At 32.0% G+C, this 21704-nt stretch overlaps 1 protein-coding gene across 2 annotated transcripts in view; it reads right to left on the bottom strand.

The window, feature by feature from the left end:
• The window catches only part of LOC118201500 (vesicle-associated membrane protein 1-like), a 34652-nt gene extending 13478 nt beyond the window's left edge, over positions 1 to 21174 (bottom strand). For both annotated transcript variants that reach the window (XM_085819845.1, XM_085819844.1), the window contains exons 1-3: positions 21040 to 21174; positions 3751 to 3880; positions 973 to 1051 (exon numbers count right to left, since the gene is read on the bottom strand). In XM_085819845.1, the coding sequence (XP_085675971.1) occupies positions 973 to 1051; positions 3751 to 3880; positions 21040 to 21041 (211 nt within the window). In that variant the 5' untranslated portion in view covers positions 21042 to 21174. The remainder of the gene's footprint in view (positions 1 to 972; positions 1052 to 3750; positions 3881 to 21039) is intronic.
• Positions 21175 to 21704: the final 530 nt, after the last annotated feature.

Consider the following 21704-nt stretch of genomic DNA (forward strand, 5'->3'; position numbering starts at 1 on the left):
ATTTAAAAGCTTTACTTTTGATTTTGCGTAAAACTTTACTTTCGATTTTGCAATTGATTCTAAAAGAATGTATTAATTTGCAAATCTTTATATCGATTTTTAACAACTACTTTTGTATATATTAATTTGCACAGGTTTTAATAGTTTTTTTATTGTTTTTACAATACTGTGAGAGCATCAGGGAATGCTTTTCTTATGTGAGGATCTTGTTTTTTCTAGCTTAATTCTTTTTTTACTGAATTTTAAATTACAAATTTCTTACTGATATTTCTAAAAATGAATACCAATCAAAACTGGAGGCATCAAATATTTCAATAAGCTACAGGGTGGCCCATGGAAAAGTAGCCCACCTTCAATACTATTGCTACACTCTCTGGAAAAAGTTGTAATTTCTTGTTTTATGCTTCTCTGGTGACTTAATATCATAATATAAAGCAGGGTTTGAGATTTGTTTTGCCTTCCTATTCACTCCTTCAGTGCACAGCAAATAAATTAGAAACATAATGCTCACTTTGACATATTATTGCCAGAGGGAAGATAAGTTTTATTAGCCAAAAATCTTGTTGCAGATTCACTTCTCTTTTTGTTTTTTGAATCTCTGCTCTTCTACGAAAAAGGCACTTTGTTATCATCCACAAGACTAAAAAAGTCCCTTAATGCTATCTACCTGCCATAAAATTTAATATTTTTTGTAAATAAAAAAGTTTTAAGATGGAAATTTTGAATTTGTATTCTATATGTATCCAAAAACAAAATTACATATAAAATCACATATGTAAAATTTACTCCTTTTTATTTTTATGACTATACTATAACTATCTCAAATTGGTTCATTAATTGATAATATAATGAAAGAAAAATAGAAAATTTTTATGCTCATTTTAAAAACCTGGCAACTCTTCCTTCAGTTGTTATATTTCATAAAATCCCATTCTTGATACATTGCTTTATAATACAATTTGAATAGTTTACCTGCTCTGTCATCCAGTTCTGACAGTTTCTGATCTCTCTCCAAAACCTTTTCGACATTTGTTCGCATAATATCCACAACCTACGTAAAAAAAAAAAAAAAAAAAAAAAGTTTACAAAGGCATAGCATATCCTACCTAGAATTAAAATAATGAGATTATTTGGTTTTTTTCTGATCATCAACAGCTTATGAAAAATATAGAGGCAATGAATCATGTCATCAATATAGGCAACCCACAATGTCACCAAAATGTATTTATGTGGCAACACATATTTACAGAGATGAGCACAGACTTTTTCATGCTTTTGCATTCACAGACTTCAAATTTCATGGCCATTTTTCTGATTAGTAATTGTTTTTTTTAGAGTAAATTTTTTCCCCTTAGGAGGAATCATAATAGATCTGTCAAATTTTCCAACTGATGACAAAAAAAAAAAAAAAAGGCATTATGTTTCTTCAGAAATAAATTTTGCTAAAGAATGCATTAGAAATTCATTTGTTAAAGAATAAATTGGTATTTCATTACTTCTTAGCAAATTTTATGAATTGAAACTGGTGCATGATGCTGAATTTATGCAATTATCTAACTATTTTAAAACAGCTCAATGTATACATGGAAAGAACAGTATGTGTAATGCCAAATTTGTGTCATTCTCTGAATTTTTTAAAGTAAAAACAGATCCCTGTGCACATGGAGAAATAACAGCGCCAAAAAAAATTACGACATTTTCTGGAAAAAAGTAACTGATTTATTATGTATGCTATTACTATTAATACTGATTATTATTATTACTGATTCATTACTGTTTTATGAACTTTTAGTGTGTCTCCTTTTCAAAATGGCTGTTGCTCCATACAAGGTTGGGAAAAAAATTCGTCACCAACTTTTTGAAAGGGATGCATACCAATAATTTTTGTATGATATAAATGAACAAATTTATTTCAGAATACAATAATATACTGAATAAATAACAAATTTAAGAATATATAAGTGACACAGCATGTGCAGCTAAGTTTATCATGTAAATGATTACACAAAAGAGAAACAAACATTTAAATTAGTTTCACATTTATCAAAACTGCAACAGATAGACATAAATATTACACAAGGAAACCCACTCTCCTCTAATATGGAATCACCAATATCTAAAAATGCTATATGAAATATTTAGAATTGGACTGGTTTAGTTGATGATGGTTTTGGTATAATTACATGGATGCACTTATATTACTTCTAATAGCAGCATAATTAATTAACTACAGAAAAGCTTTATGGAAGATTTTACGAGGGAATCTTGTTCATATTTGTTTTACACATAAGAAAAATTATCAGAATCTTTGTAGGCAGTTCATCCAACTACATGAAATAGATCACAGCAAATTCAGTCACTCTTCTAATGCAATGGCTTAAAGCTTCAGACTTAATTCAGACAAGTGACTAGTAAAATAACCTTCCAGCACGCGCACGTCGTATTTTTTACGACATCCGTTATTTTACCGTTTTTGGCACGAAAAACGACAGAAATGAGTGAATATTGATAATACTTTTTTTAAGAAATAAAATATTAATCTTATTATTTCAAAATACAAATGATATCACATTCAAATATAAGTAAATTATTTTTAAGTTCTTATGTTAGTGAGATGGAAATGCAATGATGTATTTCATTATAGAAAATTTTAAATTTATTATTTAATAATTATACTTTACAATCAAAGCTAATTTTAATATTCATCAAAGACAAGTATTATTTATTTCTAAAAAAAAAAAAAAAAAAAAAAAAAAAGGGGAGGGAGGGAATAAGGAATGAAAATCGCTATTGTTCTCCTATTCAAAGGTTTCCTTGTCTTCCTTTTCTTCATCAGATAATTCTTGAAGAATCCGAGCAAAATCAGCTTGTTGCACATATTTGTTTGCCATGAAAACCGATATAAAATTTACAGAGCCAAATGTATTCAAATTAAAATAATACATGGCAATTAATAACACAAAAAAATATTTTCCGAATTTTAAAACACGACCACGCGCGTGTTGTAACTTTTATGAAAAAGCTGCCACGTAGCACAAAAGCCCAGTTAAAAAAAAAGTCAAACGACTTCCTGTTGCCACATTCCATGATGTGGGGAAGGGTAGGAAGAAGGAATAGAAATGACCTTCAGACGTCTCAGCTTCGATATGTGTCAATTTTGTGCATATGTGCATGCTGGAAGGTTAACAGATATTTGATGAATACAGATTCATTTGCTGAATCGCTGAAAAGAAAGCAAAAGTAGAAGGAACAATTTTCAAATAAAACATAATAAATACAAAAATACTTAAATCATTTCCAAAACTCATTTTAGCTTAGAAATAGATACAAAAAAAAAAAAAAAAAAAAAAAAAAAAAAAAATTAATGACACTGAAACTCATTCTGGAATATAATTAAGACGGTTCTACAAAGTAATAAACTATTTTGATAATGAAATTTATTTCCCTCTAATTAGTTTTAACTACTGGAGTCTACTTTCATTACTTTTACATTATCTTTGAAGATATCATTTGAAAGATTAATACATTCCCTTATAACATGGCCGCATATTTTATAATAATACATATAATTCAAATTCATTTTAAGTGATACTTTCATGATATAGCATGCATAGCATGAAATAATGAAAATGGCTTCAATTCCTTTAGTTACAGAAACTTTATTTAAAACATGCTAAATGAAAAAAAAAGTCATAGTAGAGTCACTTGCAAATAAAAAGATAAAATGCAAAAATGAATCTATAATCGTACCTCATTAACTTGGGCTTGAGTCTGTTGTATCCTTCTAGAGGCTGCTTGATGCTGTGGATTTGGTTGTCTGGGCTCCTCGCCCTCTGGAGCTCCTGTCTGACCTTCAGCAGGTGGGGCAGCATCCGTTGACCTGAGAGTAAAAAATTAACAATTACACTATATAAGAATTTGAACAACTACATTACAGATATAATTAGTGTAGCAAATAGTTTATCCAATAGATGGCAGTATCTGCCAAGCTCCTTTGGTAATTGTCAATGCGCATGCACAACCTGAGTGTAAGAAAAAGTATGTTATAGGAGAATGGGCTTTCGTTAAGAATGTTGCTGCGCATTTTCGCTACGTAAATAAAAGTATATTTTTGTAACATAGATGTTCTTTACTCTCTAATGCGAAGTACTAGGTTAGTGCATTAATCTCGACTGATTCAGAATCCATTTCCAAACCGTGGATCACCACAATAAAAAGTGGCGTCCGCGACAGGATGCATTAGTAAGGTAAAGGACACTTTTGATGATTTAACAGCAGAAATGGATGAAAATTTGAAAGAAAATTAAAAAGAGTACCACTGCGTGCAGCCTTCACGAAAGCATATAATAGCTTATATGGACATTTGAATAAGTCAGAATTGAACAGTGATGTTCTGTTATCGTCCCTGGAAATTCAACTACAATAGTTGGATGAAGAAATATTGGATCTCCTATTGAAATTGAAAGAAGTCTCGCAAGAAGAATATACTAAACAATTTGAGTCATGTGAAACTTACAAGGAGAAATTAATAGCAGCCAGGATGAAAGTGAAGCAAGTCACTTTGAAAATAGAGGAAAATTTGCTGACTCGTGCATCTGTAAATGAAACCAGAACTATTGATTCAAGAACAATGGCAACGAATTTGAAGCTTCCGAAAATAAATTTGATTGAATATACAGGTGATCCACGACAATGGTTGAATTTCTGGAATACTTTTAGTAAGATACACGAAGATCCAGTCTTAGATGATCATTTGAAATACATATATCTGATCCAGGCTACAGCTGCCAAATCGAAAGCACGGGAAATAGTGCAGAGCTTAACGACAACAAAAGAAAATTATCCGAAAGTCATCGAACATTTAAGAAATCGTTTTGGACGTGAAGATATTCTTATACAAGTGTACGTTCAGGATTTATTGAATCTTGTGTTGATAAATAATAATGCAACCAAAAAGGACTTTATGCTATCATCATTGTACGACAGTTTGGAAACTGAACTATGTGCTCTGGAATCTCTCCATGTGACTGAAGATAAATATGCTAGTGTTATTTTTCCGTTAGTTGAATCTTGCGTGCCCCCGACATCTTACGCATGTGGGAGAGGGAAAGGGAGAGCTTATCACAACAAGGTAAGAGTGATCTTGAATCTATCCTTCTGTTTTTGAAAAATGAAGTGATATCCGAAGAGAGAATTAAATTAGAGGCTTTTTTTTGGGGGGGGGGGACAAAAGTAGAAAATCTAAAAGTTGCATTAACGATGAATCTAATATTCCTACTTGTAATGATTTGTATACAGGAGACAAATTTAAAGAAAATGCTCCTATTAAGAAAGTCGAAGAATCTTGTTTATTTTGTGATAAACCACATTCTACAGAAAATGTTACATATTAAAATCTTACATATCAGGATAAAAACGATTTAATATTTAAGAAGGGTGTATATCTATTGTGCTTGAAAAAAATCACATCTCTCGTAACTGTAAGTCTAAGTTTAAGTGTTTAATCTGCCAGATAAGGCATTTGGCAGTAATGTTTCAACACGTTCTTTCTCAATTGAAAGAGACTAAACAAGTAGAGTCCATGGCAAAAAATGAGGTTAATGTTTTGGCTAGCAGATCCAGCTATGATGTGTTATGACAAACATTAATAGTAAGGGTAAAAAATGGCACCAGGGAAAGGATAGTCAGAGGAATTATTGATTCTGGTTGCATTATTTAATGAAAGATGTTACAGATTCTTTAAAATGTAAGTGTTGGTGAAGTGAAATTAGTTCATAAATTATTTGGAGGAGTAGCAACAAAAGAAAAATTGCGTTCTAAATATGCAGTTCATTTGAGTAGTCTTGATAATAAATATGTATGTAGTGTGCATTGTTTAAGTGAATCTGTTATCTGTTCTGATGTAAAGAAAATACCTAAAGGTCCTTGGTTGAAAGAACTTTGTAAATTAAATATTCAGGTGTCAGATGTAGAGGGTAATGCTCCTGAAAGCAAAAGTGACATTAAATTGTTGATAGGTTCTGATATTGCTGGAAAATTATTCACTGGAAATATTAAATGTTTACAAAGTGGTCTGGTCCTGATGGAAGCACGTTTGGGATGGATTTTAATGGGTAAAATTCCAGTGAAGGAATCCTCGGGTATAAATGATTCTCTTGCATGTGTTTCTTTATTGCTAAAACAAAGATCAGCAGAAAACTTGTGGAAGTTAGACGTTATTGGTATAAATGACCCAGTTGAGTCTAAAAAGAAAGCGGAAATTCATGAGGAGACCATGGAGTATTTTGAGGAAAATTTGAATGTGGATCCAGATAGGAGAAGTAAAACTACATTACCTTGGGTACTGGACCCCTCTCGCTTGTCTAGTAATAAAACGTTGGCAGAAAAACGGCTGACTAATACGTGAAGGAAATTATTAGATTCGAACCAAATTAAAGTTTATCAGGAAGTATTTGATACTTGGTTGAAGGAACGAATTATTGAAGAGGTAACAGAAGGCGAAGTAGACAGAGAGCACTATTTGCCTCATAGGCCTGTTTTTAAAAAAATCTACCAAAACTATGCGAGTAAGGCCAGTTTTTGATGCTTCGGCGCACACGCCAAAGGAGAACCTTCCTTAAATAACTGTCTTGAGAAAGGTCCTAACCTAATAGAAATAATTCCAACATTGTTGGATCGTTTTCAGAAATATCCTATTGCAATAATTTCAGACACTGAGAAAGCCTTCTTGCAGATTAGTATAAGAGAGAAGGATAGAGATTATTTACGTTTCTTTTGGAAAGGTGCAGAAGGAGAGAATACAAAAATTTATAGACATTGTCGCATGGTTTTGGGGCTTATCTGTAGTCCATTTTTGTTAGCCGCTACGTTGAACTATCATTTAAATTGTGCCCCAGATCAGTTTGCAACTACAGCCAATATTTCGAAGAAGTCCTTCTATGTTGATAATTGCCTGACTAGTTTTAAGAATGTTGAAGAATTGAATAGATTTGTACTAGAATCGAGAATGTTATTCTCACTGGGAAAGTTTAATCTTAAAGGATGGCAGTCGAACTGTGAAACCAAAATAATTCCCAACTCTAAATTAGATACATCCGTTTGCATTTTAGGGTTAAACTGGGATTTGAAGGATGATACTCTTTCCAGTAAATTGAGTCACTAAAGAAAGAGGAGATTATCACAAGTAAACGAACACTCCCTTCTTGCACGCATAAGTTATTTGACCCAGTAGGCTTCCTTTTTCCCATTACCCTGTTCCAAAAATTGATATTGCAAGAGTGCTGGAAATTATGATTAAATTGGGATCAAAAATTGCCTGAACATTTAGATAAAAAGTCCATGAAATGGGTAAAAGAACTGGAACTGCTGTCCGATGTCAAAATTCCTAGATGGCTTAATATTGACATATCAGTTAACGAAGATGTGAGTCTTCATATTTTCAGCGATGCCAGCAAGCATGCATATGCTACCTGTATTTTCTTAAGAGTGAAGACCGAAAATAAGGTTTATCTAAGTTTTGTGAAAGCACACACTGGAGTTGCGCCTTTAAAGAGTACATCCATCCCTCGTTTGGAATTATTAACCTGCTTAATCAGAGCACGCTTGGGACATGTGGTCTTTTTTTCAGATTTGAACATGCCACATATAAGAACATTCTTCTGGACTGACTCAACAACTGCTTTGTGCTGGATTCAGCGAGACGTACGATGGGAAACTTTTGTTTGGAATCTTGTTCAAGAAATCAGAACACTTTCAAAGATAGAAGATTGGCATCACATCCCTTCGGAGCTGAATGCAGCCGATCTCCCTTCTAGAGGCTGTTCAGTTAAACAGTTTTTGCTGTCGAAATGGTGGGAGGGCCCATCATGGCTGTTAGAACCAGAATCGTCATGGTCAAGAGGCACCGATTTGCCGGACGAAGAGATCATAAATTCGGAAAGGCGTAAATCAGTACTAACAATTCTTAACAAAGATTCTAAACCTGACAATTGGTATTACAGGTACTTTTCATCCATAAAGAAAATTGTATGCATGCTAGGTTGGATTCTTAGGTTTTACTTTAAATTACGAAGAATTATAAATGAAACCTCCAAAATTTTGTCAGTTTCGGAAATTGAGGGAGCTAAGTATCTACAAAAGGTGAGAGAACAACTTAGAGCAAGATTCCGTGTGGAATATCTAGGACAGTTACGTCAACAGTCCATTAAAGACTCTCTAGCTAAACCTCAACAGGTGGGTGAAATTTTTCTACTGGAAGATAACAAGAAACATGCTTTTTGGAACCTGGCACATGTCATAAAGCTGATACCTGGTCGTGATGGACAAATAAGACTTGCTCTCATAAAAACAGAGACTTCTGAGTTTTTAAGACCAGTACAAAGACAGTACAGACTTGAGCTGGATAATCCAGTCCAAAAGGATATGACTGAAAATATTCCTGTGACTACCAGCAGTGGTAGAACTGTGAAACCAGTGATACGTCTGTGAAATGTTTTGTACTTATTTGAATACTTTGTAATAATTTGATTTATTTTTTATTTTTCTAGGATTAGTGAGTGAGTGAGTGAGTGCACTGCTATGATGGCTTCCGACCATGGACATGAACCAAATGGAATTATATACCATCACGGAGGGGAAGACTCCAGAGTAACAAGGTTGAATATTATAAACTAATAACAGTTTTTACATATTGTTAACTGCAAGGCACTAAGCATTATTCTGGTTATCTGCTTTAAGTTCTGAACTTTTGAAACATTATAATATTATCCACGGTTGTTTCTGCTTAGGCAGTGTCCTGAGATTTTCTCTATTTTATCAAGGGCTATTCTGTTTTTGAGTGTGTTAGTCGTCCACTTTGCCCAGGCACAGTCCGCTGGTTTCTTCAAGTGCCAGGTTCTTGTATGTACACAATGGAAGTAATAATGGTCCGAGTCGCCTTCCTCTCCGCATTCGCAGAAAGGAGTATCCCTAAGTATTATCTGTTAGCATGTCTAGAAAATTATGGAATGTTGCATCTCCAGGTAATTTGTATTTCAATTTAATTAGAACATCTTGGTAGGCATAATTTTATACTTCAATATTATATACTGTACTATTATGCATATTATACTTAACAGATGTGTCAATTTACCTCCCAGTAAATTCAGGTGGGAGGAATATGTAGCAAATAGTTTATCCAACAGATGGCAGTATCTGCCAAGCTCCTTTGGTAATTGTCAATGCGTATACGCAACCTGAGTGTAGAAAATGTATGTTATAGGAGAATGAGCTTTCGTTAAGAATGTTGCTGCATGTTTTCGCTACATAAATAAAAGTATATTTTTGTAACATAGATATTCTTTACTCTCTAATGCGAAGCACTAGGTTAGTGCACGGATCTCGACTGATTCAGAATCCATTTCCAAACCGTGGATCACCCCAATTAGACTTTAGGATAGTGACTACTCATTTATTAAAAAATATATAACTATCTGGGGCCATAGTTAGACAAAAAGGAAATTTTAGAAAATGTTTTTCTGCTTTTGTCAGTAAAACTGCATTCATATATTGAAACAATTTTACCAATTGGATGTCATCCATGTTTCAGTCCTGAGAAAATAAAATATCACTTTGCTCTTTCTATTTTTTGACAATGATTATGATAATAATAATAATTGTCAGAATGAAACAGGAAATACTTTAATTATATTTTTATACCTTTAATTTCTGCCATTTTAAAGATAAACAGGTACCAATATGGTTCCATATTATTCTCCATTAAAAAAAAAAAAAAAAAAAAAGAGAGAGAGAGAACATTAAACCATTTCAGATTAAACATAATTCAATTATAAATGACAGTTTTGCATAAGATGGCGTGTGTGTGTGTGATTATGGCAAAGCCTCGAGGGCTATCTGCCTAAGAGGAGGGATGCCTTCGTGGAGGACTTTCTAAGGGAAACTGGCTCGTATACCCGTTACACATGGGGAAAACCACGAAAACACCCATGCAGCCAGCCCGTTCGCGGGATTCGAACCTTGGACCGAACTACCAGTGTTCAGCGACTTTACCGCTCGGCCGCTGGTGGGCCTGCATAAGATGGAACATGTTAAAAAATCACTTATAACCTAAATATAATATCTAAAATAAAATAGTTGCAGATATATTATAAAATATTATCCTGCAAATAAAACAAATAATACATTTCTGTATTTTTAGGATTGGACTAAATTACCAAATTAAGACAAAACAAACAATAGCTATTTACTTAGTTCTGTTCAGCTAAATTGTGTCACAGCCCACCAGGGCTCAATTCTTCTCAGTTTTTTATATAAATCCTAATTCTAGCTGGAGTGCACTGGAGACCTAAATAAAAGAACTCCAATTTGTTGACGTAACTGCACCAAAATTTCAGCAGAAAATTCTTTTGACTTCTAAAATTTTATTTAATAACAAGTAAGTCTTAAAAATTGATTCTATTGGGAAACACACTCTCTGATGAAGATTGAGATTTTCAAGGAAAGCTAACTGAATTCAAGGTACTGAATTTAGCTGAATAAGCTAATTAAACATGCACTATAATGTACTAGTTCAAGACATGGTAAAAATTAAGACCATTCATTTTCCAGCACACCCATGAAAACATGTAAAATGATTAAACCACCACTAATGAGAATAGAAAGAATCTTAAAAACAGTATAAGAATAGTGAAGGAAAATTTGATGGAGATGTATAAGTATTTTTGTCCATGATTCTCTGCAGATAAAATTTACCCATACTCACAAATTCTTTGCCCATATAAAAAAACTTTTGACACTAAGAAGGGGATCTTCTTTCCTTAAAAGTCTCAACCTCCCCCACAGTGTTTGTTTCCCAGAGAAATGCAGATATGCATTCTGAATTCAGAACCCATTTTGAAGACTTGCTAATTATTAAAATATAGTTTTTGAGGTCAAATTTTTTTTGTTGAAATTGTTGTTCAGTTACATAAAAGAAAGGAACTACTCTTATACACACCCTTGGTTGGCGGCAAATTTCTCGCCAAACATGGTGCCATATTAATATCTAAATTTTTTGTCTACGTTTCGAACTTTAAATCTAAAATGTGTGCAAAAATGTGGTTTTTGCACATTTTTAACATGCAATTTATGCCAAAAATTTAAAAAAGAAAAAAAAAAAAAAAAAAAAAAAGAAGCAAGTTTCTTCTTTAAGCTCTTCGCTCATTTGGCTAACTTAATTTTGTAATTTTCTTACATTCTTACACTGAGGATATCCTCAGTAGGGAAGAAACACTTTTCTTTAGTACCACTTCTTTTAAATACAATGAAAATAAAATTAAAAATCAATGTTTCTACTACTGTGTGAATAAACATAATAATGCATTATTTATTGATGTAAAAAAATAAAATACAAATTGAACTGACTGTATTTAATTTTACTTTGTTGATTATTGGCTGAATTTTCACAAAAAGTTCTGTGTCTACAACAGATTAAGATAATTCAAAATTTAATTAGAAAAATTATACAGATAATCAGTAGGAATACAGAAGCTGAAGTCGCTAAAATTAAGTTTCAGTGATTCATTAAATTTCCTTTATGGCTGAGACACATTTTCTTCAAGTCTAAAAATTAAATTTGGAAGATAGGGTGATTTGCCATGAGACCAGGAGATATGCTGAAAGACTGGGAGTCTGACAGCTATGCTAATGCAGGTGCCAGATTATATGGAAAACATTAACTTTATAATTGAAAATTATTAATCATAACAAGGGTATCAACAATTTTAATCAGCAGATTAAAAAAATATTGATTAAAATCAGATACTCTCCCATTTTTTTAACGATGAGATATGAAATAAAATCAAAGCTTAAGATTGTAATGCCTTTAAGAGATTTTAATTACTAAAAAAAAGCATCTTAAAGCAGTAAAATTACTTAAAATATTTTATACAAGCTATGTTACTAAACTGCAAGAAAATATGTCACCTTTGTCTAGTCTCAAGTGTAAATCTGATGATGAGTGCACCGATTCAAAATGTGATCTATATAAAAACATGTTGTAAGAACAGCATTTTTTCAAAAACCTAAAAATTAGATTATGAAAAAGCTAAATTTCTTTATGCTGTAAATGCACCATTTCATAACGTATACAGCCGTTAATTCATGACTTAAATTATTAAATGCTGATTTTTTATAATAGTGGCAATCACCATTTAATAATGCTATTGTCATTATTAATAATGTTAAATTATTAAAAGACATATATGAAGAATGATTACAGATACACATACAGTAATACAGTAATCTTTTAGTTCATCAAACAGTATGGGAGTAGATCATTGGTCTAATACAGTCAAAAGTCGTTAATTCGGACACTATAATCCGGACCTCAAAGCTAAAACCTTTCTGCGCATGCGCCGCATTGGCACATGCGCACAAGCGTTTTACGCGTACTCGTAAAGCTTTGACTACTGCGCATATGAGTGTGCGCAAGTGCAGAATACGTTTTCGCCTGCGCGTTTAATGTATAACGAACGGTGTAAGCTAAAATTATCTAATTATCTATTTCAGTTAATGTTAATGATTGCGTTGTTCCTTAATCTTCGAATTGGATCCCGCTTATTATTTTTTGCAGACTGTAAGAGCAATTTTATAAAAGTAAACTTGAACTTTCGATTATGTCAAATAGAATTTCCGATGCTGGAACTTCCAAAAGATCTACAAAACGAAAGTATGTTTCGATGTCCAACAAACAAAAAGTGGAATTGCTGCAAAAAATGGATAAAGACATAAAGAATGTGACAGAGAGGTTAGTGAAAACGAAAAAATTTCGATTGACAAGTTAGTCGGTATTCTCGGCACAGCAATTAACGGGACTTGAACAGCGGAACTTTGTAACTGAACAAGAAATTATGTCTTTTTATAGAATTAAAGAGAAAGTATTATCACATAAAATGAAGCAACTTAAACAACTTACATTGAGAGAAATGTTTAATAAAGTAAACAAATAAATATTAAGCTTTTTTTTTCTGTAAATTTTGATACCCTTTAGATCATAATTGTTCTGTATTTCATAAATTACAGTTTCATATTTTTAATTTTAGAATTTCTGCATGCCATCTTACGAGATTTAAACTCATGATCTATAATCCGGAAAAATCGATAATCCGGAATCGCCGAAGTCCCGACGAGTCCGGATTAACGACTTTTGACTGTACAAGCAATCAACCAATAATCTGTGTATGTGCTTGTACAACAGATGAAACTATACTTTTAATAGAAATTATTGATACATCTTTGATACCACATATAAGTGAAAATTTATTTATTCTCAATTTAAAAAAAATAAAAATAAATTTAAACATAAAATTTCTAATTCTTTAACTCACGCATAAAATATGGCAGAAATAAAAAATGAATAAGAAAATAGGTACTTTTCCGTTTTGCCGGCGCAGGCGATAAAGTCGCCAATAATGGTGCAACTGATGCCAAACGGAACATCCCCGCAGATAACCTTTAATGCCTAATTTTCAAAACAAGTCACAGCTATTTCTTATCAGATTAATAGTTTCTTTCAATACTGGCATACAATTACATAGAATTTTTGCCAGATAGATCAATTTTATGCCTTAAGACCATTCACAGTGATTAAGTCAATTAGGATGCAATGACACTGCTCACTCGAAGGGAAAAGTATAGAAAAGGCAAAGTCAATGGTTAAATTCATCAATTCTAATGAAAATGCACTAGCGAAGTAAAGCACTGCGGTTTTACATAATTTCTGAGTAAGCTATTTGTACAAATTGAAATAATTCTTTCATTTAAACTTGTATTCCAAATTAAGATTTAACTTGAAATTAATGTAGATAATTACTCAGAGAATTAGATTTTTGTAACATAGTTTACGTGAGATGAGATCACTTGGGGTCATGTGATATGAACCGGCGAATCAGGATGTTCAACAATAAAAACATAGTAAATTCTCAAATTAATGTCTTTTTACAAATTTATTGTCTTTATACAAAATTTTAAACGATATTAAAATGTTTATGCCTTCAAAATAAAAAATTCTTAAGAACTAACATTTGTTAACATTTTTTATGTGTTATACTGTTTGTTGTCGCCAATAAAGTCTGCTTGGCGACATTTGCGCCAGCGAAACAAAAAAGTACTAGAAAATAATTTTCAGCTTATACCTCATGATTGTTTAAGAAATTCATAGGCCAAAGATTTAAATACAACCAAAGTTACTGAACATTTTATTCAAGTAATAAAATATTTTTTAAATCACCAGCTTCTCTAAGATAAATGTAATGAACTGGTTTAAATACATCATATGAAGTATGCTATAACTCTGCATGAGACTCCTTTGAAAGCTACATAAAGAATAAGTCAGGTTTCATGCAAACTGTGATATGAATATTCAGTCAAATGTTCTTAGTATGACAATCGAAGAAGAAGAATGTAGAAGACCTTTTACTTCATATGAAGCTAATTTCTGATGCAAAGGAAATGGTGCTAGAATTGCATAGCGTATTGGGAAACTAAGTACCGTTTCATTATACGCCGTCGCAGCACTGTGGTAGGCGTCCCGCGCATGCGCACTAGTCTTTCTTGTTCACTGATTTTCAACTGTCACCATTTTGGTTGCTCTATGTTGTGTTTTCAGTTTGCTGTGCACATTCAAAATGTTTAAGACAATTAGTTCTCCCACTGACTGTGAGATTCGTGACGTGATTAAATTTTTGAACGTGAGGAATGTTAAACCGGCCGAATTTTATCGTCAAGTGACAGAAGTTTACGGTGAATACGCGATAAGTGATGGAATGGTGAGAAAGTGGGTAAGAATGTTTAATGCACGTCGAACAAATGTCTACGCCGAGGCTCGAAGTGGTCGGCCTTCTGTTGTCACCGATGATTTGGTAAGGAAAGTTGAAGAAGCAATTCATGAGAACAGATGCTTCACAATGACAACTCTTTCAGAGGCATTTCCACAAATTTCACGTACTGTTTTGTTTGAAATTGTGTCTGACCGCTTGAATTATAGCAAACTGTGTTCCCGATGGGTTCCAAAAATGGTCATTGATGTTCACAAAACAAAGCGACTTGGTAGTGCCCTGATATTTCTCACGCGGTACAGTGATGAGGGAGAAAACATTTTAAACCAAATTGTGACAGGTGATGAAACTTGGGTGTGTCATTTCACACCAGAATCGAAACAACAATCGATGGAGTGGAGATACACTCATTCTCCAAAAAAACAAAAGTTCAAAGTGACAATGTCATCACAAAAAATCATGTGCACTGTCTTCTGGGATAGGAAAGGTGTTTTGCTTACTGAATTTATTTCCCAGACGTGAAACCATTAATGCGGCACGATATTGTGAGACTTTGACAAAACTAAGGCATGCCATTCAAAACAAATGAAGAGGAATGCTCAGTAAAGGAATTATGTTGCTCCACGACAATGCTCGGCCCCATACTGCTGGTGTCACTCAATCGTTAATTCGACAGTTTCATTGGGAGCAGTTCGATCACCCGCCGTACAGCCCGGACTTGCCGCCGTCCGACTATCACTTGTTCCTGCACATGAAGCGCGAGTTTGGTGGCAAGCACTTTGGATCTGACGATGACACGAAAAATGCTGTGGAGTCGTGGTTATCGAAACTGGCAGGAAGTTTCTTTGACGATGGTATACAAAAACTGGTCACCCACTATGACAAGTGTTTGATCATTGGCAGAAACTATGTTGAAAAATAGTTTAAGACATGTATTTTCATGTAAAAATAAAATTGGATTTGAAAAAATTGTTTTATTATTATTATTTTTTTTTTCAAAACGGTACTTAGTTTCCGAATACGCCTCGTAATAAAAGAAAAATAAGCAAAAACTGCTTTGTTCAGAATTACATTGAAATTTATAATTCACATTCCACATTTCTGCGGAATTCTTTTTGAAAACGAGGCAGTTGAGTTAATAACCACCACATGAGCAATAGAAAACAACAGCTCTTGAGAAGGAATGCACAGAGAGAAAGAAACTGGATATGTTTCAAATTTTAAGCACAGCAACATCTTCCTTAACAGACACTTAAAAAATATTGGCTAATCTTTGGAATATGGTAACAGGTAGTTTGGCAACATTTTGGTAAGGTGATAAAGGTTACTAGATAGGACTTTAGCAGTGTACGTGGTTAAAGTCAAAAGTGTGCGCAATGACATTTCTGTGCAATTCTGGGATGTTTTTTTGAGTGAAAATAGGTCGACGTGTACATGGATACCGTGTATGTGCAATTCTTAAAAATGCGGCAAGCAGTGGGCGATTCTGCACTTTCTCCCAATTTCGCACCTAATCTTTGTCACAATTAAGGACTTTTGTTCCATAAAAATTCTAACATAAGCATAATTCACCTAGGAGATTGTTGAAAGAAAATGTCGAGTAAAAAAAAAAAAAAAAAAAAAAAAAGCCTTTATTTCGTGAAAACAAAATGGCATCCAAAAAAAAAAAAAAAAAAAAAAAAAAACTAGCAGTTTGTTGTAGCAGGGTTGGTCGCCAAATGTTTGCCAAAAAATCGCCAAGTTACTATAATCCAAAGATTAACCAAAATATTTTTTACTTTTGGAATTATATACAACACATTGAGAAACCAGTTAGGGTTGAAAAGGCATAAAAATATTCCCCCCCTTCCCATTTAAAGCACTCTAAAAAATAGCAATGCAAATACAGTCAAAAGTCGTTAATTCGGACACCCATAATCCGGACCTCAAAGCTACAAACTTTCTGCGCATGCGTCGCTTTCACGCATGCGCACAGGCGTTTACGAGAGCGCATAAGACCCTTACAGCTGCGAATATGTTTGTGCGCATGCGCGTTTAATGTGTAACGGAGTTATACGCTAAGCTAAAGTTATCTAATTCAGTTAATGTTGCAGATTGCGTTGTTCCTTAATCTTCAAATTGGATCCGGCTTATTATTTTTTGCAGACTGTTAGAGCAATTTTATAAAAGTAAGCTTGAACTTTCGATTATGTCAAATAGAATTTCCGATATATATTTACTACAAAGCGAAAGTATGTTTTGAAATCCGAAATCTGTTTATCAATTTCACGCTGCTCTGTGGCAGAGGGGGGGAGGCAGAAACGTCATTATTAGATTATGATAGATTAGAAAGATTATGTCAAATAGAATTTCGGATATATATTTACTAATATGTAATTTGTATCTACAAAGCGAAAGCATGTTTTGAAATCCGAAATCTGTTTATCAATTTCACGCTGCGGATTGCAAGTTGATCTGTCAGCACTATCCTTATCTTCAGATGTTTTTATTTTATTTGGTTTATAATTCGGTACTAAGTGTAGTATTTCATCTTGATATACTCCGTCTTTGATATGATTTAAATCAAGTTCCTCGTCATTATAATTCGCTTCGGATAGTGAAGAAAGTGACCCAGAGGTTATTGAAAACGAAAACATTTCGATTGACAAATTAGTCGGTATTCTCAACACAGCAATTATAGGACTTGAACAGCGGAACTTTGTAACTAAACAAGAAATTATGTCTGTTTAATAGAATTAAAGAGAAAGTATTATCACATGAAACGAAGCAACTTACATTGAAGGAAATGTCTAATAAAGTAAACAAATAAATAGTAAGCTTTTTCTTTTTGTAAATTTTGATACCCTTTAGATCATAATTGTTCTTTATTTCATAAATTACGGTTTCATATTTTTAATTTTGTAATTTCTGCATGCCATCTTACCAGATTTAAACTGATGATCTATAATCCAGAATCGCCGAAGTCCCGACGAGTCCGGATTAACGACTTTTGACTGTACTATGTAATGAACTACACTGAAAAAGTTATGAAAATTGCAGGGCTAATCTTTGGTATATGGTAACGGGCAGTTTGGCGATAATTTGGTAGGCGATAAAGGTTACTACCTAGGACTTTGGCAATAATGTGAGAAGTACTCAGTTCCAATTAAGGATTATTTTGTCTGAGAGAAATGAGAGATCATGAGATATGTCATGTGACATTTATGGACGGATGACAGCTCTTTAATCGGAAAAGGGGGGAAATTTGGAAAAATATCTGCAGTACTTTATAGCATTTTGTATTTAGCTTCATTCTGTGTTGCGTGAAACAGTGTTGCTTAATTTTTGGATCCCATGGCCCTATCTAAAGTGAATTCGAAATTTTTATTGCATTTATCTGATAATCCAAAAGAATTGCTTGAATGGTGTATGAGTGTAGGATTAATTGCGGATAAGTATGAATGTCCAACATGTTGGAATGAAATGAGATTGTGTGAAAGGAAGGATATTACAGATAAGTTTGAATGGCGGTGCAAGAAATCTGGTGAAAATGGACATTTTGTGATCCGCCATGCACTCAAAATTCTGTAGAAGATTAGGTAAGTTAGTATTTTTAATCATTTGAGGATATTACTTTTAGGCATTGTTCTAAATATAAGGAATAAATAAATTAATATGCTATTATTGGAAAATTTTTATTAGCAATGAATTAATTTAAAGTAATTAAGATTTTAAGCTAATTTTTATTAATTTAATGTATGTGTTTATATTTTAAGTAGTGTTTTTTAATTTAATTATATTTTAATTAAATGATAGTTATTTTGTGAATTATATGTTTGTAGCATTTTGGAATACGTTTCAGTAGAAGTAAACGTGCATGGAAATAATTTAAATATTTGACACTAAGTATTTGCAACCATTTTTAATGTTTGCGTTATAAATTCGCAGGTGACGTTTATAATAGATAATTTAGAGGGAAAAGTTTTTGGATATTTTATTTATTTTATACGTGCAAATGTTCATCCTTGGAAAGGGTATATACTTTTTCGTGATCAGGTAATTTCATATATGTCCTTTTTACCGACTTTAAAGATTCACAAAATTTTCCTGCATTTTTGTGCAAATTTTTCTAATTTATGAGAAAAAAGCAGTGTACATGGATAAAGTCAAGAGTGTGCGCAATGCCATTTTTGTGCAATTCTGGGATGTTTTTTTAAGTAAAAATAGGTCGACGTGTACATGGTTACCGTGTATGTGCAATTCTGAAAAATGCGGCAAGGAGTTCGCGATTCTGCACTTTCTCCCAATTTTGCAGTTAATATTTGTCATGATTAAGCACTTTTGTTACATAAAATTTCTAGCATAAGCGTAATTCGGCTAGCAGATTGTTGGAAAAAAATGTTGAGTAAATAAAAAAAAAAGAAACCTGTCTTTACTTCGTGAAGACAAAATGGCGCCGAAAAAAAGTATAAGATTGCTGTAGCAGGGTTGATTGCAAAATTTTCGCCAAAAATCATAAAGTTACCATAATCTAAAGATTAACCAATTGCAGATATAAATACAAATCTTATGTTTATATTTACTCTAATAGATTATTTATGCTTATATATAAAAGGTATAACAACAAAATTAGTTCTTTGTTTGCTTATTAGAATGCATATGTATGTAACTTTATTACAGATTAAAATGACTTTTTTAGTTACTAATGCCAAGGAGCTACAAAGTAATTTATGCTAATAATTAATAAAATATTGTACAATTTAAATTAACTCTAATTATTAATTATTACATTAATTTACATGCAAAAACTGCATTAAACAAAGGCTTAATTACTTTTATAACCGTCTATATGTCAAAACCATTTTATAAATTAATATAGGAAAAATTAAAAATATGTTATTTAATAAAATAATAAAAAATTCTCACTTTTTTAGGTAAAAAACTCATAGTTTATTTTTTTACACCACGATTATAATGTAACATAAAAATAAAACCTAATATGAAATATTATAAAAAATAAATTCTGATGAAAAATTTTTTTATATCAATAAATTAAACTGTGATGAATTTAATATGTAAAATAAGGTACACAATAATTAAAACACAATTTACATATTATAAATATGTTGATCATCTATAAAAAGTTATAATAAATTTTTTTTAAACATAAAATAGAATATTTTTAATTTTTATTACCTCACATCATGTTCCAGTTTTAATGCACATTTTCTCCAATACAGTTACAAGGTAAGTTATGTTTATAAATTAATCTAAGACTTAATTCAGAAAAGTTTAATTTAAAAACACAAGTGTCTAAAATTACATTTGTTATGCATGTTCTACATCTATAAAATTCTTGGGGTGAATTTATTATATACATTCTGTAAATCTTTTATGACTTTTATATGTAATTATAAAGCCGGATGATTAATAATAACAATATAAGAGTACATTTCAGGGTTAATATTAAACATACAGTCATATGGCAAATATTATTACTGCAAATATATAATACCAAAAAGATTCTAATAATATAAATAGAACAACTATAAAGTCAGTATTTTACTATCAGACCTTAAAATGACATTGTAGCTGAGACTACAGTTCGGACAATAAACACAATTTAGTGAAATTGTGACATGACAAATTGAGGTAAAAATATCAGAAGTAAGACAAGAGGGAAACTTTTATACTGAATAAAAACATGCAATTTCAATATTAAATACTACTCGAATACAAAGTATCCAACGATTTCTCAAACAGCACTCAAACCAAGTAAATAAAGGTATTATAAACTACACGTAATTTTTTAATACAAATGCAGTAGCTTATTTTAGTATTTTATACTTTTGCATAGTATTTCAATAATTTGATCATGATTGCGATAGCCAATGGATATCTTTTTTAATAGAAGGATTTAAATACGTCTTGAATTAATTAGCTTAGATCTCGATTCGCTAAAAACATTAAACGACTTTCGAAGGTCATTTGACTAAAATCTATAGAAAAAATACTGTGATTTATTTCCATTCATGTTATTATCATATAACGATATGTATTTGATCATTACGCTTAATTAATATTTAAGAAATAAAATAACTTAAGAAAAACATATGTGGATTTTATTTTTTGAAGCAACATTTTGACAGCTCAGGCATCGGTCAAGTAAGCAAACATGACACTTCTTTAATATGTACAGCAAGTTCCATCCTAAATGAAAAAAAAAAAAAAAAAATCAGAAACTTACATTGTTATGTTTTATGAAAAATTCTTGAATTGAAGAATTTAATTATCACACAGTAAACAACAAGTTTACGCAAACAACACCTAAACACTTAAAGATGGTTACACTGCAGGTACACAGTTGGATACGAAAGTTAAAGTCCCTTTGCGGTCACCTAAATTTCCCTTTTTTACCTGAAATTCCCTTTATACGTCTGGAATTCTCTCGCAACATTACGCTTCGAAATTTCATGAGAAATAAGAAATTGTTAATTCATATCATTAAGTAAAACATAAGATGCAATGAAAAATTTAGGCAGAAAATTAAATATGTCAAAGTCCTTTAGCTTTATTTAACTCTAATTCTTAATAATGTGTCTCAGAGATAAAATAATAAATAAATAAAAATAAACATCAAGAAACAAAACAAACTGTTTCATTTTTCTTTATAATTTAAAAAACATTTTATTTTTACACACAATAACTTTTATAAGTTAAAAAAAAGTGACAAAGACTAACACTTTTCCTTCCTTCCTTCTTTTTTTTTTCCACTAATGGTTGTTTAGAATGAAATATTGGTATACCAAATGTCAATGGCGCCCACCAACGGCCCAGCGTTAAATTTGCTGAACACTGGTAGTTTAGTCCGAAATTCGAATCCCGCGAACGGCCTCTCTGAATGGGCGTTTT

This window comes from Stegodyphus dumicola, chromosome 7 (genome assembly GCF_044657685.1).
Source record: "Stegodyphus dumicola isolate Sdum_Otavi_A_Nest chromosome 7, ASM4465768v1".
Lineage (NCBI taxonomy): Eukaryota > Metazoa > Arthropoda > Arachnida > Araneae > Eresidae > Stegodyphus > Stegodyphus dumicola.